Raw genomic sequence first — 24,562 nt, forward strand, 5'->3', positions numbered from 1 at the left:
TAGGAGAGAGAGAGAGGGAATGGGAGGGAGCGATGGAAAGAAAGAGAAAATAAAGATCAACATTAAATCACAGAGCGTTTCCTTTTAAATAACCTGATCTGTGTCATCAGAGGTGTGGTAGTGCATGTGTGTGTGTGTGTGTGCGCGTGTGTGTGTGTAAAGGAGGTATTGTAACCCCATCTTGCTGATAGAGATTCCATGTCGTCTGAAGGAAGACTGACTACAGCTTGTCTGCCGCCACCCTGCAACCTGTACACCCAGCCAACAGCCCACACACACACACACACACACTCTGTACTCACACAACCTGTACACCCAGCCAACAGCCCCCACACACACACACACACACACACACACACTCTCGTTCTAGTCCTCACGCTGTATTCAGCCAACAGCCCACACACACACACACACACACACACACACACACACACACACACACACACTCTCTCTCTCGTTCTAGTCCTCACGCTGTATTCAGCCAACAGCCCCCACACACACACACACACACACACTCTCTCGTTCTAGTCCTCACGCTGTATTCAGCCAACAGCCCACACACACACACACACACACACACACACACACACTCGTTCTAGACCTCACGCTGTATTCAGCCAACAGCCCACACACACACACACACACCCTCTCTCGTTCTAGTCCTCACGCTGTATTCAGCCAACAGCCAACAGCCCACACACACACACACACACACACACACTCTCTCGTTCTAGTCCTCGCGCTGTATTCAGCCAACAGCCCACACACACACACACACACACACACACACACACACACACACACACACACACACACACACACACACACACACACTCTCTCTCGTTCTAGTCCTCACGCTGTATTCAGCCAACAGCCCACACACACACACACACACACACACACTCTCTCTCGTTCTAGTCCTCACGCTGTATTCAGCCAACAGCCCACACACACACACACACACACACACACACACACACACACACACACACACACACACACACACACACACACTCACTCTCTCGTTCTAGTCCTCACGCTGTATTCAGCCAACAGCCCACACACACACACACACACACACACACACACACACACACACACACACACACACACACACACACACACACACACACACACACACACACACACACTCTCTCTCGTTCTAGTCCTCACGCTGTATTCAGCCAACAGCCCACACACACACACACACACTCTCTCTCGTTCTAGTCCTCACGCTGTATTCAGCCAACAGCCCACACACACACACACACACACACACACACACACACACACACACACACACACACACACACTCTCTCGTTCTAGTCCTCACGCTGTATTCAGCCAACAGCCCACACACACACACACACACACACACACACACACACACACACACACACACACTCTCTCTCGTTCTAGTCCTCACGCTGTATTCTATAAAAGGAAATCAGCCTGTTACTTTTTTTTGGTATCAAGACGGCAATCAGGACAGTATGCACCACGTCTGTGATGGGCTCCTACTTCTACAGGTTGAAGATAACAAGGGTTAAAGGCCAGAGGATTCTAATATCCCAGAACCAGCGATGCAACAGACTGTCTTCTAAAGCTTCCCAAACTAGGGGTCTGATTTGAAAAATAGGGTTAAAACTCTGGAAATAGAGACATTGTGATTGGTTGATTGAACCCTGGTATTGTCAGTAACCTGGAAATAGAGACATTGTGATTGGTTGATTGAGCCCTGGTATTGTCAGTAACTCTGGAAATAGAGACATTGTGATTGGTTGATTGAGCCCTGGTATTGTCAGTAACCTGGAAATAGAGACATTGTGATTGGTTGATTGAGCCCTGGTATTGTCAGTAACCTGGAAATAGAGACATTGTGATTGGTTGATTGAACTCCGGTATTGTCAGTAACTCTGGAAATAGAGACATTGTGATTGGTTGATTGAGCTCCGGTATTGTCAGTAACTCTGGAAATAGAGACATTGTGATTGGTTGATTGAGCTCCGGTATTGTCAGTAACTCTGGAAATAGAGACATTGTGATTGGTTGATTGAGCCCTGGTATTGTCAGTAACTCTGGAAATAGAGACATTGTGATTGGTTGATTGAGCCCTGGTATTGTCAGTAACTCTGGAAATAGAGACATTGTGATTGGTTGATTGAGCCCTGGTATTGTCAGTAACTCTGGAAATAGAGACATTGTGATTGGTTGATTGAGCCCTGGTATTGTCAGTAACTCTGGAAATAGAGACATTGTGATTGGTTGATTGAGCCCTGGTATTGTCAGTAACTCTGGAAATAGAGACATTGTGATTGGTTGATTGAGCCCTGGTATTGTCAGTAACTCTGGAAATAGAGACATTGTGATTGGTTGATTGAGCCCTGGTATTGTCAGTAACTCTGGAAATAGAGACATTGTGATTGGTTGATTGAGCCCTGGTATTGTCAGTAACTCTGGAAATAGAGACATTGTGATTGGTTGATTGAGCCCTGGTATTGTCAGTAACTCTGGAAATAGAGACATTGTGATTGGTTGATTGAGCCCTGGTATTGTCAGTAACTCTGGAAATAGAGACATTGTGATTGGTTGATTGAGCCCTGGTATTGTCAGTAACTCTGGAAATAGAGACATTGTGATTGGTTGATTGAGCCCTGGTATTGTCAGTAACTCTGGAAATAGAGACATTGTGATTGGTTGATTGAGCCCTGGTATTGTCAGTAACTCTGGAAATAGAGACATTGTGATTGGTTGATTGAGCCCTGGTATTGTCAGTAACTCTCCGTTAACAGCTAAGGTGGTTGTAATGAACAGAACGTTTTCTGTTTTCTTCCTACAAACTTTATGAGCCCATTTGTGAAATTATAAGACTCCCACCTATATGACTTCTGTTTCCCTCCACAAGCTCAGGATTCATTAGAACAGAGTGGACCAGGTACTAAGTCAGACTGGGGGGGGGTAATCATGTCTTCAGATTGAAATGCAGTCGGTCTGATATGTAATAGACTGTCATAGCCACAATTCAAAAAGTAAACGTTGATTACATCACTGTTTTACATGGTGGGGTCCCCCGAAAACATTTCTAATTACAAAATGGGGTCTCGTGTATCAAAATGGGGTCTCGTGTATCGAAATGGGGTCTCGTGTATCAAAATGGGGTCTCGTGTATCGAAATGGGGTCTCGTGTATCGAAATGGGGTCTCGGGTATCGAAATGGGGTCTCGTGTATCGAAATGGGGTCTCGTGTATTGAAATGGGGTCTCGTGTATCGAAATGGGATCTCGTGTATCGAAATGGGGTCTCGTGTATCGAAATGGGATCTCGTGTATCAAAATGGGGTCTCGTGTATCGAAATGGGGTCTCGTGTATCGAAATGGGGTCTCGTGTATCGAAATGGGGTCTCGTGTATCAAAATGGGGTCTCGTGTATCGAAATGGGGTCTCGTGTATCGAAATGGGGTCTCGTGTATCGAAATGGGATCTCGTGTATTAAAATGGGGTCTCGTGTATCGAAATGGGGTCTCGTGTATCGAAATGGGGTCTCGTGTATCGAAATGGGGTCTCGTGTATCGAAATGGGGTCTCGTGTATCGAAATGGGATCTCGTGTATCAAAATGGGGTCTCGTGTATCGAAATGGGGTCTCGTGTATCGAAATGGGGTCTCGTGTATCGAAATGGGGTCTCGTGTATCGAAATGGGGTCTCGTGTATCGAAATGGGGTCTCGTGTATCGAAATGGGGTCTCGTGTATCAAAACCGTTTGGAACCGCTGTTCCAAAGCTTCCGCACGTGAATACGACGTCCCAACCTGTGAATACGTGAATACGACGTCGCAACCAGTGAATACGTGAATACGACGTCGCAACCAGTGAATACGTGAATACGACGTCCCAACCTGTGAATACGTGAATATGACGTCCCAACCTGTGAATACGTGAATACGATGTCCCAACCTGCATCTTCAATCTAGATACTTCTAGAGTAGAGAAAAACCACCATCCCTCTCTGAACTAATATGCTGTCCTTACAAGACCCCATCTGTCACCTGTCTGGCAGACCCAAGGAGGCTATGTCACCTGTCAGACCCAAGGAGGCTATGTCACCTGTCAGACCCGAGGAGGCTATGTCACCTGTCAGACCCGAGGAGGCTATGTCACCTGTCAGACCCAAGGAGGCTATGTCACCTGTCAGTCCCAAGGAGGCTATGTCACCTGCCAGACCCAAGGAGGTTATGTCACCTGTCAGACCCAAGGAGGCTATGTCACCTGTCAGACCCACGGTAGCTATGTCACCTGTCAGACCCAAGGAGGCTATGTCACCTGGCAGACCCAAGGAGGCTATGTCACCTGTCAGACCCGAGGTAGCGATGTCATCTGTCAGACCCAAGGAGGTTACGTCACCTGTCAGACCCAAGGAGGCTACATCACCTGTCAGACCCGGAGGTGGTTACGTCACCTGTCAGACCCAAGGAGGCTATGTCACCTGTCAGACCCAAGGTGGCTATGTCACCTGTCAGACCCAAGGAGGTTATGTCACCAGTCAGACCCAAGGTAGCTATGTCACCAGTCAGACCCAAGGTAGCTATGTCACCTGTCAGACCCAAGGTAGCTATGTCACCTGTCAGACCCAAGGAGGCTATGTCACCTGTCAGACCCAAGGTAGCTATGTCACCTGTCTGTCAGACCCGAAGTGGCTACGTCACCTGTCAGACCTGAGGTGGTTACGTCACCTGTCAGACCCAAGGAGGCTACGTCACCTGTCAGACCCAAGGAGGCTACGTCACCTGTCAGACCCAAGGTGGCTACGTCACCTGTCAGACCCAAGGTGGCTACGTCACCTGTCAGACCCAAGGCAGCTACGTCACCTGTCAGACCCAAGGTGGCTACGTCACCTGTCTGTCAGACCCAAGGAGGCTACGTCACCTGTCAGACCCAAGGAGGCTACGTCACCTGTCAGACCCAAGGTGGCTACGTCACCTGTCAGACCCAAGGTGGCTACGTCACCTGCCAGACCCAAGTAGGCTACGTCACCTGTCAGACCCAAGGTGGCTACGTCACCTGTCAGACCCAAGGTGGCTACGTCACCTGTCAGACCCAAGGAGGTTATGTCACCTGTCAGACCCAAGGTGGTTACATCACCTGTCAGACCCAAGGATGCTACGTCACCTGTCAGACCCAAGGTGGCTACGTCACCTGTCAGACCCAAGGTGGCTACGTCACCTGCCAGACCCAAGGAGGCTACGTCACCTGTCAGACCCAAGGAGGCTACGTCACCTGTCAGACCCAAGGTGGCTACGTCACCTGTCAGACCCAAGGAGGCTACGTCACCTGTCAGACCCAAGGTGGTTACATCACCTGTCAGACCCAAGGAGGCTACGTCACCTGTCAGACCCAAGGTGGCTACGTCACCTGCCAGACCCAAGGAGGCTACGTCACCTGTCAGACCCAAGGCGGCTACGTCACCTGTCAGACCCAAGGAGGCTACGTCACCTGTCAGACCCAAGGTGGCTACGTCACCTGCCAGACCCAAGGAGGCTACGTCACCTGTCAGACCCAAGGTGGCTACGTCACCTGTCAGACCCAAGGTGGCTACGTCACCTGTCAGACCCAAGGTGGCTACGTCACCTGTCAGACCCAAGGAGGCTACGTCACCTGTCAGACCCAAGGAGGCTACGTCACCTGCCAGACCCAAGGTGGATACGTCACCTGCCAGACCCAAGGTGGCTACGTCACCTGCCAGACCCAAGGTGGCTACGTCACCTGTCCTTAGAGAACCCTAGAGAGAGAGCCCATCTATTCAGACGGACAGAGAGACATGACGGTGTCACCTCACCTGCCCCGCGGCGGTCCACCACATAGAAACCCCTACCCTTAGTAACTGTATCCAAGAAAAGTCAGTCTAAAACAGGTCGGGACATGTAGACGAGGAGGGGGGGGGGGGGATTATCCTGTGATGTGTCTCCTCTCCTCAGTTTCACATCTCTGTGACATTGTTCAAAGCTAGAATCCTCAATTGCTACATCGACTTTTGGAGTTATAAATGAATGATTTAAACCCGTTGATGAATTTAATTTCTAAATGCTTCGTTTAAACTGTCGTACCTCTATCGGAAATATCAGAAATATAAACTTGTTTTACTCAAATGTTTGTAAAACAATGTACATGTTAACGAACACTGCATAGCCTCACGACGTGTTTAAATCTAGAACGTTAATATCATGGATCCATAAGTCTTTTTTAAAGCGGTTACATTTCTCCAGGCCCATCCCTCAGCTTTTTACTGAAACAGAAGCTGGGAGTACACTTTTTGTTTTAATTCATTCTAACTTTAACGGTTGGTTACCACCTAGCCTTGTTGCTCAGCCATACCTCTTACACAGGGGGGAGGAGAGAGAGAGAGAGAGAGAGAGAGAGAGAGAGAGAGAGAGAGAGAGATGAGTGTATTGTTTCTCCCAGAAGCATTAGTCACATGAGGAGTCAGATACTGAGCTCTCTCTCTCTCTCTCGCTCTCTCTCAAACATGGACATTACATAAGACATTCTCTCTCTCTTTCCCCCGCTCCTTCCCTCTGGGTGACATAGAGAAGGGTATGGGGGGACAGAGCAGAATCTTAACTTGAGATAAGAGCACCTCAACTTTTGTGTAAATCTTCAGTTCATCATAGGAGTTCATTGCTGGTATGTTGCATGTCAAGCCATAGAGTTAGTGAGTGACCCACCCACACGCTCCTCTACCTCCCTCTACTCCTTCTACCTCCTCTACCTCCCTCTACTCCTTCTACCTCCCTCTACTCCTTCTACCTCCCTCCTCTACCTCCCTCTACTCCTTCTACCTCCCTCTACTCCTTCTACCTCCCTCCTTCTACCTCCCTCTACTCCTTCTACCTCCCTCCTCTACCTCCTCTACTCCTTCTACCTCCCTCCACCTCCACCCTCCTCTACCTCCCTCTACTCCTTCTACCTCCCTCCTCATCTTCCCTCCACCCTCCTCTACCTCCCTCTACTCCTTCTACCTCCCTCCTCATCTTCCCTCCACGCTCCTCTACCCCCCTCTACTCCTTCTACCTCCCTCCTCTACCTCCCTCTACTCCTTCTACCTCCTCTACCTCCCTCTACTCCTTCTACCTCCCTCCTCTACCTCCTCTACTCCTTCTACCTCCTCTACCTCCTCTACTCCTTCTACCTCCCTCCACCTCCACCCTCCTCTACCTCCCTCTACTCCTTCTACCTCCCTCCTCTTCTTCCCTCCACCCTCCTCTACCTCCCTCTACTCCTTCTACCTCCCTCCTCATCTTCCCTCCATGCTCCTCTACCTCCCTCTACTCCTTCTACCTCCCTCCTCATCTTCCCTCCACGCTCCTTCTACCTCCCTCTACTCCTTTTACCTCCCTCCACCTCCACCCTCCTCTACCTCCCTCTACTCCTTCTACCTCCCTCCTCATCTTCCCTCCACCCTCCTCTACCTCCCTCTACTCCTTCTACCTCCCTCCTCATCTTCCCTCCACGCTCCTCTACCCCCCTCTACTCCTTCTACCTCCCTCTTTTTCTTCCCTCCACGCTCCTCTACCCCCCTCTACCCTCCTCTACCTCCCTCCACCCTCCTCCTAGAGAGGGGAGGGGGGGGTGGAGAGAGATTTACACATGCATGGGTGGGTATCACATCAAATCCCCAGGTCTCCCTAGCTCATAAAGGACCTTGAAATGAAGAGCTTCCTCTCCTCTCTCCCCCTTCCCCAGGTCTTGAAAGAAAGCGGTCCCCCTCACATGAAGAGCTTCCTCTTCTCTCTCCCCCTTCCCCAGGTCTTGAAGGAAAGCGGTCCCCCTCACATGAAGTGCTTCCTGACCCGTGTGTCCGTGGGGGAGTTCTCGGCAGAGGGCGAGGGGAACAGTAAGAAGACGTCTAAGAAGAGGGCTGCTCTCTCCATTCTCCAGGACCTCAAGAAACTCCCCTTCACCCCGTTAGTGGAGAAACCCAAACTACACTACAAGAAACGCCCCAAGACCATCCTCAAGGTACCAGGGATGGAGAGGGAGAGGGGGCTGGGCGTGGAGAGGGGGCTGGGCGTGGAGAGGGGGCTGGGCGTGGAGAGGGGGCTGGGCGTGGAGAGGGAGAAGGGCGTGGAGAGGGGGCTGGAGAGGGGGCTGGGGCTGGAGAGGGGGCTGGGGATGGAGAGGGGGCTGGAGATGGAGAGGGAGCGGGGGATGGGCGTGGAGAGGGGGCTGGGGAGGGAGAGGGGGATGGGAATGGAGAGGGGGATGGAGATGGAGAGGGGGCTGGGGATAGAGAGGGGGCTGGGGATGGAGAGGGGGCTGGGCGTGGAGAGGGGGCTGGGGATGGGGGTGGAGAGGGGGATGGAGATGGAGAGGGGGCTGGGGATGGAGAGGGGGCTGGGGATGGAGAGGGGGCTGGGCGTGGAGAGGGGGCTGGGGGTGGAGATGGAGAGGGGGCTGGGCGTGGAGAGGGGGCTGGGCGTGGAGAGGGGGCTGGGGATGGGGGTGGAGAGGGGGATGGGCGTGGAGAGGGGGCTGGGGTGGAGAGGGGGCTGGGCGTGGGGTTGGGGGTGGAGAGGGGGATGGAGAGGGGGCTGGGGATGGAGAGGGGGCTGGAGAGGGAGATGTGGATGGAGAGGGAGATGGAGAGAGAGGGGGATGGGGATGGAGAGGGAGAGGGGGATGGAGAGGGAGAGGGGGCTGGAGAGGGAGAGGGAGGGAGAGGTGGCTGGAGGGAGAGGGGGCTGGGGATGGAGAGGGAGAGGGGGCTGGAGAGGTGGCTGGGGATGGGGATGGAGAGGGAGATGGGGATGGGGCTGGAGAGGGAGATGGAGAGGGAGAGGGGGCTGGGGAGGGGGCTGGAGAGGTGGCTGGGGATGGGGATGGAGATGGGGATGGGGCTGGAGAGGGGGAGGGAGATGGGGCTGGAGAGGGAGAGGGGGCTGGGGATGGAGAGGGTGCTGGAGAGGGGGCTGGAGAGGGAGAGGGGGAGGGAGAGGGAGAGGGGGATGGAGAGGGAGAGGGGGCTGGGGGGGCTCATATTTCTAAATCCAACTTTATTGAAAGTGCATTTGAACACTCTCTGCCCCTCAGACAGGTCCTGATTATGGCCAGGGGATGAATCCCATCAGTAGACTGGCTCAAATACAACAGGCCAAGAAGGAGAAGGAACCAGAGTACCTCCTACTGTCTGAGAGAGGCATGCCCCGGCGCAGGGAGTTCATCATGCAGGTATGGAGGGATGGTCGAGGGAGGAATAGACATATTTATTTTGTATAGAGTATCAGATAAATCTTTAACCCTTAGCCTACAATGGTCGGCGCCCCCGGGTGAAATCTAAGTAACATAAGAAAAATCCCCCCCCCCCCCTCAAAATCAGTCCGCCGATATCGCGCTGAAAGGCGGCCGAAGCGGTGTTAGTCGGACCATGAGACGTCCCGAATATCGGTCTTCTCACGGAAATCGTATGTCGAGTCCCAATGGTTTGACCTTCAACCTATTATGACCACTCTGTGGAAAGCTCTCACAAACACAAGGGCGTTTTGCTCTAGGATGCTTACAAGACTTGTCTGAAGGCCCCCTTTACCAGTAAATACATAAGGGGATACATAAGGGGATAGATACATAAGGTGATAGATACATAAGGGGATAGATACATAAGGGGATAGATACATAAGGGGATAGATACATAAGGGGATAGATACATAAGGGGATAGATACATAAGGGGATAGATACATAAGGGGATAGATACATAAGGGGATAGATACATAAGGGGATAGATACATAAGGGGATAGATAGATAAACTAATAAACTGAGAGGTGTGCCTAATAAACTGAGAGGTGTGCCTAATAAACTGACCGCTGCGTGTATGTTTACATTGCCAAAGAAAGTATAAATACACAAAAGTGAAGACCCAAAACAACATCAACAAACATTGTACTCATAAACGATTTGAAGGTATCTCTCTCTCTCTCTCTCTCTCTCTCTCTCTCTCTCTCTCTCTCTCTCTCTCTCTCTCTCTCTCTCTCTCTCTCTCTCTCTTTCTCTCTCTCTCTCTCTCTCTCCCCCTCTATCTCTCTCTTCCCCTCTCTCCCCCCCCCCCCTTTCTCTCTCTCTCTCTCTCTCTCTCTCTCTGTCTTCTTGGCAGTGTAACGGGTGAACTAAGTGTAGAAGCTGTTTAATATCCGTCAGGTTAACAGCACACTGTTCAAACCAGGAATACAGTCTGTTTAATGTCCTCTACTATTCAACCACACACACACACACACATACACACACACACACATACACACATACATACACACACACACACACCACACACACACACACACACACACGCACACACACGCACACAGTAAATACATAAGGGGATAGATACATAAGGGGATAGATACATAAGGGGATAGATACATAAGGGGATAGATACATAAGGGGATAGATACATAAGGACACTGCCAAGAAGTGTACACTGCCAAGAAGGTACTTTGGTGCGAAAAGTGCAAATCAATCCCAGAACAACAGCAGAGGACCTTGTGAAGATGCTGGAGGAAATGGGTACAAAAGTATCTATATCCACAGTAAAATGAGTCCTACATCGACATAACCTGAAAGGCCGCTCAGCAAGGAAGAAGCCACTGCTCCAAAATCTTCATAAAAAAGCCAGACTACGGTTTGCAACTGCACATGGGGACAAAGACCGTACTTTGGAGAAATGTCCTCTGGTCTGAAGAAACAAAAATAGAACTGTTTGGCCATAATGACCATCGTTATGTTTGGAGGATAAAGGGGGAGGCTTGCAAACCGAAGAACACCATCTCAACCGTGAAGCATGGGGGTGGCAGCATCATGTTGTGGGGGTGCTTTGCTGCAGGAGGGACTGGTGCACTTCACAGAAAAGACAGCATCATGAGGAAAGAAAATTATGTGGATATATTGAAGCAACATCTCAAGACATCAGTCAGGAAGTTATAGCTTGGTCGCATATGGGTCTTCCAAATGGACAATGACCCCAAGCATACTTCCAAAGTTGTGGCAAAATGGCTTAAGGACAACAAAGTCAAGGTATTGGAGTGGCCATCACAAAGCCCTGACCTCAATCACATAGAAAATGTGTTGGCAGAACTGAAAAAGCGTGTGTGAGCAAGGAGGCCTCCAAACCTGACTCAGTTACACCAGCTCTGTCAGGAGGAATGGGCCAAAATTCAACCAACTTATTGTGGGAAGCTTGTGGAAGGCTATTAGCAACGTTTTACCCAAGTTAAACAATTTTAAGGCAATGCTGCCAAATACTAATTGAGTGTATGTAAACTTCTGACCCACTGGGAATGTGATGAAAGAAATAAAAGCTGAAATAAATCATTCTCTCTACTATTATTCTGACATTTCACATTCTTAAAATAAAGTGGTGATCATAACTGACCTAAAACAGGGAATTTTTACTTGGATTAAATATCAGGAATTGTGAAAAAACTGAAACTGAAAAACTGAAAAAACTGTATTTGGCTAAAGGTGTATGTAAACTTCCGACTTCAACTGTAACTAGCTTTGCCGTGGTTCAGTGAAGACATGTTGTGAAACACATCCAAGTCACAGGAAATAAACCTGCTTTATGTCCTCACTTCCTTCAGTATGAACAGAAATCAGGCACGCCGAAGTTCCTTTCATCCACAATGCTTTACTTCCTTCCAACCTTTTCCTTGATTATGCTTCATTGATTGATTGATTCTTCATTGATCTTTCTGATTGACTAATTGATCAGATCAATGATTTATAATGAGGAGAAGGTTACAGTAGAGACGTGGAGACTCAGGGGTGTGGGCATCCCAAATGGCTCCCTATATAGTGCACTACTTTAGATCAGAGCCCTATTCCCTATATAGTGCACTACTTTAGATCAGAGCCCTATTCCCTATATAGTGCACTACTTTAGACCAGAGCCCTATTCCCTATATAGTGCACTACTTTAGACCAGAGCCCACAGAGAGACCCATAGAGCTCAGTGCACTACTTTTGACCAATCTAGGGAATAGGGTTCTGGTCTATAGTAGTGCCCTATCTAGGGAATAGGGTGCCATTTGGCATGCATATTACTCTGAATACCACGCTGGCCCTAACGTAATACTGTAATCACATAACATCACATGGACAAGATTACGTTACAAATGACAAGGTTGGGCTCCAAAAGGTTATTCCTGCGTCAAAGCCCCGTGTAAACTGATGTACTCCAAGGACAACGTGTGCTCTGACGGACATTATTATCTATTCAGGAAGCCGTTCACTCTGTCCTGGCTGAGAGCACTAGGTTCACTCTGTCCTGGCTGAGAGCACTAGATTCACTCTGTCCTGGCTGAGAGCACTAGGTTCACTCTGTCCTGGCTGAGAGCACTAGGTTCACTCTGTCCTGGCTGAGAGCACTAGGTTCACTCTGTCCTGGCTGAGAGCACTAGGTTCACTCTGTCCTGGCTGAGAGCACTAGGTTCACTCTGTCCTGGCTGAGAGTACTAGGTTCACTCTGTCCTGGCTGAGAGCACTAGGTTCACTCTGTCCTGGCTGAGAGTACTAGGTTCACTCTGTCCTGGCTGAGAGCACCAGGCTCACTCTGTCCTGGCTGAGAGCACTAGGTTCACTCTGTCCTGGCTGAGAGCACTAGGTTCACTCTGTCCTGGCTGAGAGCACTAGGTTCACTCTGTCCTGGCTGAGAGCACTAGGTTCATTCTGTCCTGGCTGAGAGCACTAGGTTCACTCTGTCCTTGCCTGAGAGCACTAGGTTCACTCTGTCCCGGCTGAGAGCACTAGGTTCACTCTGTCCCGGCTGAGAGCACTAGGTTCACTCTGTCCTGGCTGAGAGCACTACGTTCACTCTGTCCTGGCTGAGAGCACTAGGTTCACTCTGTCCTGGCTGAGAGTACTAGGTTCACTCTGTCCTGGCTGAGAGCACTAGGTTCACTCTGTCCTGGCTGAGAGCACTAGATTCACTCTGTCCTGGCTGAGAGCACTAGGTTCACTCTGTCCTGGCTGAGAGCACTAGGTTCACTCTGTCCTGGCTGAGAGCACTAGGTTCACTCTGTCCTGGCTGAGAGCACTAGGTTCACTCTGTCCTGGCTGAGAGCACTAGGTTCACTCTGTCCTGGCTGAGAGCACTAGGTTCACTCTGTCCTGGCTGAGAGCACTAGGTTCACTCTGTCCTGGCTGAGAGTACTAGGTTCACTCTGTCCTGGCTGAGAGCACCAGGCTCACTCTGTCCTGGCTGAGAGCACTAGGTTCACTCTGTCCTGGCTGAGAGCACTAGGTTCACTCTGTCCCGGCTGAGAGCACTAGGTTCACTCTGTCCTGGCTGAGAGCACTAGGTTCATTCTGTCCTGGCTGAGAGCACTAGGTTCACTCTGTCCTGCCTGAGAGCACTAGGTTCACTCTGTCCCGGCTGAGAGCACTAGGTTCACTCTGTCCCGGCTGAGAGCACTAGGTTCACTCTGTCCTGGCTGAGAGCACTACGTTCACTCTGTCCTGGCTGAGAGCACTAGGTTCACTCTGTCCTGGCTGAGAGTACTAGGTTCACTCTGTCCTGGCTGAGAGCACTAGGTTCACTCTGTCCTGGCTGAGAGCACTAGGTTCACTTTGTCCTGGCTGAGAGCACTAGGTTCACTCTGTCCTGGCTGAGAGCACTAGGTTCACTCTGTCCTGGCTGAGAGCACTAGGTTCACTCTGTCCTGGCTGAGAGCACTAGGTTCACTCTGTCCTGGCCGAGAGCACTAGGTTCACTCTGTCCTGGCCGAGAGCACTAGGTTCACTCTGTCCCGGCTGAGAGCACTAGGTTCACTCTGTCCTGGCCGAGAGCAGTAGGTTCACTCTGTCCTGGCTGAGAGCACTAGGTTCACTCTGTCCTGGCTGAGAGTACTAGGTTCACTCTGTCCTGGCTGAGAGCACTAGGTTCACTCTGTCCTGGCTGAGAGCACTAGGTTCACTTTGTCCTGGCTGAGAGCACTAGGTTCACTCTGTCCTGGCTGAGAGCAGTAGGTTCACTCTGTCCTGCCTGAGAGCACTAGGTTCACTCTGTCCTGGCTGAGAGCACTAGGTTCACTCTGTCCTGGCTGAGAGCACTAGGTTAACTCTGTCCTGCCTGAGAGCACTCGGTTCACTCTGTCCTGGCTGAGAGCACTAGGTTCACTCTGTCCTGGCTGGTTAGTCTAGTTAAACCCATCTATTTACCTTGTGTCTGATGGCTGGTTAGTCTAGTTAAACCCATCTCTTTACCTTGTGTCTGATGGCTGGTTAGTCTAGTTAAACCCATCTCTTTACCTTGTGTCTGATGGCTGGTTAGTCTAGTTAAACCCATCTCTTTACCTTGTGTCTGATGGCTGGTTAGTCTAGTTAAACACATCTCTTTACCTTGTGTCTGATGACTGGTTAGTCTAGTTAAACCCATCTCTTTACCTTGTGTCTGATGGCTGGTTAGCGACAGAGCTAGGTTTTTTAAATCGTTGAATGATTGGATCATCAATAAAGCCATTTTATTAGGCGTTTGTTGTCAGTTAATTGTGTGGTTTTATTTAAAGCTTCCTTCAGAGCTACTTGAAACAGTCAAAGGAGCCGTTGTAGACTGTTGTTAAAAGCCTCTTGAGGTAGACAGTTAGTGCACTGAGGGTTGTGTCCCAAATTCCACCCTATTCCCTATTTAGTGCACTCGTTTTGACCAGAGTACTGGTCAAAAGTAGTGCACTATCTAGGCGATAGGGTGCCATTTTGGACTAAGCCTGACGCTTGTTTGTCTGTTATTGCTACTGAGGTTCTGGAATGTGGTTAGTACACTGTGGTCAGTCTGTTTGCTTACGGTGACCAAAACTGCATTTGATATTCATTCATCTTGTTTGCTTACGGTGACCAAAACAGCATTTGATATTCATTCATCTTGTTTGCTTACGGTGACCAAAACAGCATTTGATATTCATTCATCTTGTTTACTTCCCTAGGTGTTGATGAAATGTTGATGTGAGCGTTTAGAAAGTCATCACGACACAGTGTAATCAAAACGTTCAGTAGTAGTGGCTCCCAACAGAGTACCATGGGATGAACCATTCTCTGGTTTTCTAGGAATCCGTGGGCTGCTGTATCAAGCGGGCAGACAGGCATCGAGACATTCACTTACATGTTCGAATGAGTTTTAAAATGGCCAAATTTTAGTGACCTAAGCGACTTTGAGCACGGTGTGACTGTCGCTGCCAGTTTCCAGTATCTCAGAAACGCTCTAACTCCCGGGCTTTTAACGTACGACAGTGTCTATAGAGTTTACTGAGAATGGTGCGACAAACAAAGCAACATCCAGTCAGCAGCAGTCCTGTGGGTGAAAACAGCTCGTTGATGAGAGAGGTCCAAGGAGAATGGGAGGAATCGTGCACGCTGACAGGCGGGCCACAAACGGGCAAATAGCGTCGCAGTACAACAATGGTGTGGAGAACGGAGTCTCAGAACGCACAACTGGTCGATCCTTGTCACGGATTGGCTAATTCAGCAGACGACCACACCCCGGGTTCCTATCAGCTAAAAACAAGAAGAAGCGGCTCCAGTGGGCACGCCATCACCAACGCTGGAAAAACATTGCCTGGTCTGACGAATCCTGGTTCCTGTTGCGTCGTACTGATGGCAGAATCAGGATTTGGCTTAAGGGGCATGAGTCAATGACCCCATCCTGCCTGGTGTCAACGGTACAGGCTGGTGGTATAATGGTGCCTGGTGTCAACGGTACAGGCTGGTGGTGTAATGGTGTCTGGTGTCAACGGTACAGGCTGGTGGTGTAATGGTGCCTGGTGTCAGCGGTACAGGCTGGTGGTGTAATGGTGTCTGGTGTCAACGGTACAGGCTGGTGGTGTAATGGTGCCTGGTGTCAACGGTACAGGCTGGTGGTGTAATGGTGCCTGGTGTCAACGGTACAGGCTGGTGGTATAATGGTGTCTGGTGTCAACGGTACAGGATGGTGGTATAATGGTGTCTGGTGTCAACGGTACAGGCTGGTGGTATAATGGTGCCTGGTGTCAACGGTACAGGCTGGTGGTGTAATGGTGCCTGGTGTCAACGGTACAGGCTGGTGGTGTAATGGTGTCTGGTGTCAACGGTACAGGCTGATGGTGTAATGGTGCCTGGTGTCAGCGGTACAGGCTGGTGGTGTAATGGTGTCTGGTGTCAACGGTACAGGCTGGTGGTGTAATGGTGCCTGGTGTCAACGGTACAGGCTGGTGGTGTAATGGTGCCTGGTTTCAACGGTACAGGCTGATGGTGTCTGGTGTCAACGTTACAGGCTGGTGGTGTAATGGTGCCTGGTGTCAACGGTACAGGCTGGTGGTATAATGGTGCCTGGTGTCAACGGTACAGGCTGGTGGTATAATGGTGCCTGGTGTCAACGGTACAGGCTGGTGGTGTAATGGTGCCTGGTGTCAACGGTACAGGCTGGTGGTGTAATGGTGCCTGGTGTCAACGGTACAGGCTGGTGGTATAATGGTGCCTGGTGTCAACGGTACAGGCTGGTGGTGTAATGGTGCCTGGTGTCAACGGTACAGGCTGGTGGTGTAATGGTGTCTGGTGTCAACGGTACAGGCTGGTGGTGTAATGGTACCTGGTGTCAACGGTACAGGCTGGTGGTGTAATGGTGCCTGGTGTCAACGGTACAGGCTGGTGGTATAATGGTGCCTGGTGTCAACGGTACAGGCTGGTGGTGTAATGGTGCCTGGTGTCAACGGTACAGGCTGGTGGTGTAATGGTGTCTGGTGTCAACGGTACAGGCTGATGGTGTAATGGTGCCTGGTGTCAGCGGTACAGGCTGGTGGTGTAATGGTGTCTGGTGTCAACGGTACAGGCTGGTGGTGTAATGGTGCCTGGTGTCAACGGTACAGGCTGGTGGTGTAATGGTGCCTGGTTTCAACGGTACAGGCTGATGGTGTCTGGTGTCAACGTTACAGGCTGGTGGTGTAATGGTGCCTGGTGTCAACGGTACAGGCTGGTGGTATAATGGTGCCTGGTGTCAACGGTACAGGCTGGTGGTATAATGGTGCCTGGTGTCAACGGTACAGGCTGGTGGTGTAATGGTGCCTGGTGTCAACGGTACAGGCTGGTGGTGTAATGGTGCCTGGTGTCAACGGTACAGGCTGGTGGTATAATGGTGCCTGGTGTCAACGGTACAGGCTGGTGGTGTAATGGTGCCTGGTGTCAACGGTACAGGCTGGTGGTGTAATGGTGTCTGGTGTCAACGGTACAGGCTGGTGGTGTAATGGTACCTGGTGTCAACGGTACAGGCTGGTGGTGTAATGGTGTCTGGTGTCAACGGTACAGGCTGGTGGTGTAATGGTGCCTGGTGTCAACGGTACAGGCTGGTGGAGTAATGGTGCCTGGTGTCAACGGTACAGGCTGGTGGTGTAATGGTGCCTGGTGTCAACGGTACAGGCGGGTGGTGTAATGGTGCCTGGTGTCAACGGTACAGGCTGGTGGTGTAATGGTGTGGGGAATGTTTTCCTGGCACACGTTAGGTCCCTTGATACCAATTGAGCAATATTTCCATGCCCCGAATAATTCGGGCTGTTCTGGTAGCAAAGGGGGGTCTGACCCGGTACTAGATGGGTGTACCTAATAAACTGGGTATATTGGAAATGTAGTCCTCTGTAATATATAATAGGACATGTAGTTCTCTGTAATATATAATAGGAAATGTATTTCTCTGTAATATATAATAGGACATGTACTTCTCTGTAATATATAATAGGAGATGTATTTCTCTGTAATATATAATAGGACATGTACTTCTCTGTAATATATAATAGGAGATGTATTTCTCTGTAATATATAATAGGAAATGTGGATATCATAAGGTGAATGCACCAATTTGTAAGTCGCTCTGGATAAGAGCGTCTGCTAAATGACTTAAATGTAAATGTATTTCTCTGTAACATATAATAGGACATGTACTTCTCTGTAATATATAATAGGACATGTACTTCTCTGTAATATAAAGTAGGAAATGTAGTTCTCTGTAGTATATAATAGGAAATGTAGTTCTCTGTAGTATATAATAGGAAATGTAGTTCTCTGTAGTATATAATAGGAAATGTAGTTCTCTGTAATATATAATAGGAAATGTAGTTCTCTGTAATATATAATAGGAAATGTAGTTCTCTGTAGTATATAATAGGAAATGTAGTTCTCTGTAGTATATAATAGGAAATGTAGTTCTCTGTAATATACAGTAGGAGAACACACAACGTCTCATAAAGGCACTGTTGTCTGTCTGTGTGTTGTCTGTGCAGGTGAAGGTGTGTGGCGAGGTAGCCACGGGAACAGGGCCCAATAAGAAGGTGGCGAAGCGGAATGCTGCCGAGGCCATGCTACTACAGCTGGGATACAAGGCCTCCACCTGCCCACAGAGCCCTACTGAGGTTATAACGCATTATAACACTTCTATATCATCTATCACACCTCTAACATCTATAACACCTCTATAACACTTCTATAACACCTCTATAACACCTCTATAACATCTATAACACCTCTATCACATCTATAACACCTCTATAACACTTCTATTTCATCTATAACACCTCTAACATCTATAACACCTCTATAACACTTCTATAACATCTATAACACCTCTATAACATCTATAACACCTCTAACATCTAACACCTCTAACATCTATAACACATCTATAACACCTCTATCATCTATAACACATCTATAACATCTATAACACATCTCTATCATCTATAACACCTCTCTATCATCTATAACACCTCTACATCATCTATAACACCTCTATACCATCTATAACACCTCTATAACATCTATAACACCTCTATAACACCTCTATCATCTATAACACCTCTATCACATCTATAACACCTCTATAACATCTATAACACCTCTATAACACCTCTATCATCTATAACACCTCTATAACATCTATAACACATATATAACACCTCTATAACATCTATAACACCTCTATAACACCTCTATCATCTATAACATCTCTAACACCTCTATAACATCTATAACACCTCTATAACATCTATCATCTATAACACCTCTATCACATCTATAACACCTCTATAACATCTCTGACACCTCTATCATCTATAACACCTCTATAACACATCTATAACACCTCTACATCATCTATAACACCTCTAACATCTATAACACCTCTATAACATCTATAACACCTCTATAACACCTCTATCATCTATAACACCTCTATCATCTATAACACCTCTATCATCTATAACACCTCTATAACATCTATAACACCTCTATCACATCTATAACATCTATAACACCTCTATAACACTTCTATATCATCTATAACACCTCTAACATCTATAACACCTCTATAACACTTCTATAACATCTATAACACCTCTATAACATCTATCATCTATAACACCTCTATCACATCTATAACACCTCTATAACATCTCTGACACCTCTATCATCTATAACACCTCTATAACACATCTATAACACCTCTACATCATCTATAACACCTCTAACATCTATAACACCTCTATAACATCTATAACACCTCTATAACACCTCTATCATCTATAACACCTCTATCATCTATAACACCTCTATCATCTATAACACCTCTATAACATCTATAACACCTCTATCACATCTATAACATCTATAACACCTCTATAACACTTCTATATCATCTATAACACCTCTAACATCTATAACACCTCTATAACACTTCTATAACATCTATAACACCTCTATAACATCCATAACACCTCTAACATCCATAACACCTCTAACATCTATAACACCTCTAACATCTATAACACCTCTATCATCTATAACAAATCTATAACATCTATAACACATCTCTATCATCTATAACACCTCTCTATCATCTATAACACCTCTACATCATCTATAACACCTCTATACCATCTATAACACCTCTATAACATCTATAACACCTCTATCACATCTATAACACCTCTATAACATCTATAACACCTCTATAACACCTATCATCTATAACACCTCTAACATCTATAACACATATATAACACCTCTATAACATCTATAACACCTCTATAACACATCTATAACACCTCTACATCATCTATAACACCTCTAACATCTATAACACCTCTATAACATCTATAACACCTCTATAACACCTCTATCATCTATAACACCTCTATCATCTATAACACCTCTATCATCTATAACACCTCTATAACATCTATAACACCTCTATCACATCTATAACATCTATAACACCTCTATATCATCTATAACACCTCTAACATCTATAACACCTCTATAACACTTCTATAACATCTATAACACCTCTATAACATCCATAACACCTCTAACATCTATAACACCTCTAACATCTATAACACCTCTATCACACCTATATAACACTTCTACATCATCTATAACACCTCTATAACATCTATAACACCTCTATAACATCTATAACACCTCTATAACATCTATAACACCTCTATAACACCTCTATCATCTATAACACCTCTATAACGTCTATAACACCTCTATAACACCTATCATCTATAACACCTCTAACATCTATAACACATATATAACATCTATAACACCTCTATAACACCCCTATCATCTATAACACATCTATAACATCTATAACACCTCTATAACATCTATAACACCTCTATAACATCTATCATCTATAACACCTCTATCACATCTATAACACTTCTATAACATCTCTGACACCTCTATCATCTATAACACCTCTATAACACATCTATAACACCTCTACATCATCTATAACACCTCTATAACATCTATAACACCTCTATAACATCTATAACACCTCTATAACACCTCTATCATCTATAACACCTCTATCATCTATAACACCTCTATCATCTATAACACCTCTATCACATCTATAACATCTCTCTATCACATCTATAACACCTCTCTATCATCTATAACACCTCTACATCATCTATAACACCTCTACATCATCTATAACACCTCTACATCATCTATAACACCTCTACAACATCTATAACACCTCTATAACACCTCTATCATCTATAACACCTCTACATCATCTATAACACCTCTATCACACCTATATAACACTTCTACATCATCTATAACGCCTCTATAACATCTATAACAACTCTATAACATCTATAACACCTCTACGTCATCTATAACAGCTCTATAACATCTATAACACCTCTATCACACTTCTATATCATCTATAACACCTCTAACATCTATAACACCTCTATAACACCTATATAACACTTATATATCATCTATAACACCTCTATAACATCTATAACACTTCTATATCATCTATAACACCTCTATCATCTATAACACCTCTAACACATCTATAATATCTAACATCTATAACACATCTATAATATCTAACATCTATAACACATATATAACATCTAATAACACATGTAAAAGTTCTAACACCTCTTTAAACATTACTACAGCTGGGATACAAGGCCTGACCACTTAACAGATTTATAACATGTTTACACATGTTTATAACACATTTATATGTTTACAGCACATTTATAAACATACATAAAGCTCATGAGAACTCTGAAACACTGCTTACAAAAGAGACTACTGCAAAAATGTAGCTGGCTTCTGAAACGTTCATTCCTTATGAGTTCTTATGTTTATAATGGGATGATGTCTGTGTGAATATATTCTGCTCTGTTGAGTAGCTCATCCTCAGCCCTCGCTCTCTCTCTCGCTCTCTCTCTGTCTCTCTCGCTCTCTCTCTTGCTCTCTCTCGCTCTCTCGCTCTCTCGCTCTCTCGCTCTCTCTCTCTCTCTCTCTTTCTCCCCCCAGCTCCCGAGCACCTCTGTGTTAGTCAGCTCGTACACTAAGGACCAGCCCTTGGTTCTTCCCCAAGACAGATCATTACAGTACATAGCCACCGTAACTCATTTCTGAGTTATCTGAGGCAGAACATTTTAAAGGGATGGTGTTACTCATTGGTTTGACAGCTGAAGAGATGTCTATTCATGTAACTCAGTCAACACATAGACCTTCTCTGTTTAACTCAGTCAACACACAGATCTTCTCTGTGTAACTCAGTCAACACACAGATCTTCTCTGTGTAACTCAGTCAACACACAGACCTTCTCTGTGTAACTCAGTCAACACACAGATCTTCTCTGTGTAACTCAGTCAACACACAGATTTTCTCTGTGTAACTCAGTCAACACACAGATTTTCTCTGTGTAACTCAGTCAACACACAGATCTTCTCTGTGTAACTCAGTCAACACACAGATCTTCTTGACTCAATGTGTCTGTATCTCCTTGCAGAAGTCCCATCTCCAGACCAGTGCTATGTAACTTGACAACAACACAGGGCCTCAGACACACACAGATAAATAACACAGATAAATTAAACCATTCAATTGAAGGTAAAGTGGACACTCACATCACCCCCTACGTCAGTATTTGGCTATAAGACAGACAGTTAGTTAGTCCAGCGTTTCTTCTTCGTTTCAGAACCATCGTCTCGGTGTATTCACAACAGTAAGGAAGGATCTTGTCTGACATGCGTGAAAATGTGTTTTGTTAAATCCGTCTTCTACTCTCCTTTCTCTCAATGCTACATCTCTCTTTTCCCTCCCAACTCGCTCTCCTCTCTTCGTCTGACGTGGCTACAGATGGACGACAAAGGCTGGAACGGACAAAAGACGGCTTTTAACGAAACTCCAACAAACAGTGAGTATCCTCCTCCTTCATTCCCTCTCTCCCTCCTGCAGGTGGTTGAGCCTCAGTGATGGCTCTCTGTTTAATCTCAGTGACTGGACAATGGGGGGGTGACTGTCAGCTCAATGTGCAGTGTGTCTGTGTGGGGAGCCTGCAAATACAGCTCTATTCACCCAGGGCTTATAGACCTGCCTGGTGAGGTCCTCCCTCTCCCTGGGGGCCTGCCTGGTGAGGAACTGCCTCTCCCTGGGGGCCTGCCTGGTGAGGAACTACCTCTCTCTGGGGGCCTGCCTGGTGAGGAACTGCCTCTCTCTGGGGGCCTGCCTGGTGAGGAACTGCCTCTCTCTGGGGGCCTGCCTGGTGAGGAACTGCCTCTCTCTGGGGGCCTGCCTGGTGAGGAACTGCCTCTCCCTGGGGGCCTGCCTGGTGAGGAACTGCCTCTCTCTGGGGGCCTGCCTGGTGAGGAACTGCCTCTCTCTGGGGGCCTGCCTGGTGAGGAACTGCCTCTCTCTGGGGGCCTGCCTGGTGAGGAACTGCCTCTCTCTGGGGGCCTGCCTGGTGAGGAACTGCCTCTCCCTGGGGGCCTGCCTGGTGAGGAACTGCCTCTCTCTGGGGGCCTGCCTGGTGAGGTCCTGCCTCTCCCTGGGGGCCTGCCTGGTGAGGTCCTGCCTCTCCCTGGGGGCCTGCCTGGTGAGGAACTGCCTCTCTCTGGGGGCCTGCCTGGTGAGGTCCTGCCTCTCCCTGGGGGCCTGCCTGGTGAGGTCCTCCCTCTCCCTGGGGGCCTGCCTGGTGAGGTCCTCCCTCTCCCTGGGGGCCTGCCTGGTGAGGAACTGCCTCTCCCTGGGGGCCTGCCTGGTGAGGTCATGGCTCTCCCTGGGGGCCTGCCTGGTGAGGAACTGCCTCTCTCTGGGGGCCTGCCTGGTGAGGTCCTGCCTCTCCCTGTGAAGTCCCCCTCCCCACCCACAGGCTTCCTGTGCATGGATGTAACCCTTCACTCACGATTAAGACACACACACACATAATTAAATCCTCACACACTCAAACACACATTATTTAGAGATCCTCACACACACACACACACACACACACACACACACACACATACATACAAATGAAGTAACAGTCTGAATGTGTGTGATCGGTGTTAGGCTTTAGTATAGTTGTGTGGTTGTGTTAGTAAGTAAATATGTCTCTGAGAATGTGTTTGTTGGGTAATTGAATGCCTGTGTACTGTATTACTCCTGACTAATGGAGGCTCTGGGCAGTAGGACGCCCTCTTCTAACTGTCATTACTCCTGACTAATGGAGGCTCTGGGCAGTAGGACGACTCAAACTAACTGTCATTACTCCTGACTAATGGAGGCTCTGGGCAGTAGGACGCCCTCTTCTAACTGTCATTACTCCTGACTAATGGAGGCTCTGGGCAGTAGGACGACTCAAACTAACTGTCATTACTCCTGACTGATGGAGGCTCTGGGCAGTAGGATGACTCAAACTAACTGTCATTACTCCTGACTAATGGAGGCTCTGGGCAGTAGGACGACTCAAACTAACTGTCATTACTCCTGACTAATGGAGGCTCTGGGCAGTAGGACGACTCAAACTAACTGTCATTACTCCTGACTAATGGAGGCTCTGGGCAGTAGGACGACTCAAACTAACTGTCATTACTCCTGACTAATGGAGGCTCTGGGCAGTAGGACGACTCAAACTAACTGTCATTACTCCTGACTAATGGAGGCTCTGGGCAGTAGGACGACTCAAACTAACTGTCATTACTCCTGACCAATGGAGGCTCTGGGCAGTAGGACGCCCTCTTCTAACTGT

The 24,562-nt window shown here is 47.7% G+C and overlaps 1 protein-coding gene across 7 annotated transcripts in view; it reads left to right on the plus strand.

Annotated features, from left to right (window-relative positions):
• stau2 (staufen double-stranded RNA binding protein 2) overlaps positions 1–24,562 on the plus strand; it is a 322,536-nt gene that overhangs the window by 106,156 nt on the left and 191,818 nt on the right. For 2 of the 7 annotated variants that reach the window (XM_071414103.1, XM_071414104.1), the window contains exons 8-11: positions 7,735–8,010; positions 9,082–9,219; positions 18,275–18,403; positions 22,690–22,747. In XM_071414103.1, coding sequence (XP_071270204.1) covers positions 7,735–8,010; positions 9,082–9,219; positions 18,275–18,403; positions 22,690–22,747 — 601 coding nt within the window. Of the gene's footprint in view, positions 1–7,734; positions 8,011–9,081; positions 9,220–18,264; positions 18,404–22,689; positions 22,748–24,562 lie in introns of all 7 variants that reach the window. The other 5 variants (XM_071414100.1, XM_071414102.1, XM_071414106.1 and 2 more) reach the window with 3 other exon arrangements.

The sequence above is a fragment of the Salvelinus alpinus genome, chromosome 8, assembly GCF_045679555.1.
Source record: "Salvelinus alpinus chromosome 8, SLU_Salpinus.1, whole genome shotgun sequence".
Taxonomy (NCBI): Eukaryota; Metazoa; Chordata; class Actinopteri; order Salmoniformes; family Salmonidae; genus Salvelinus; species Salvelinus alpinus.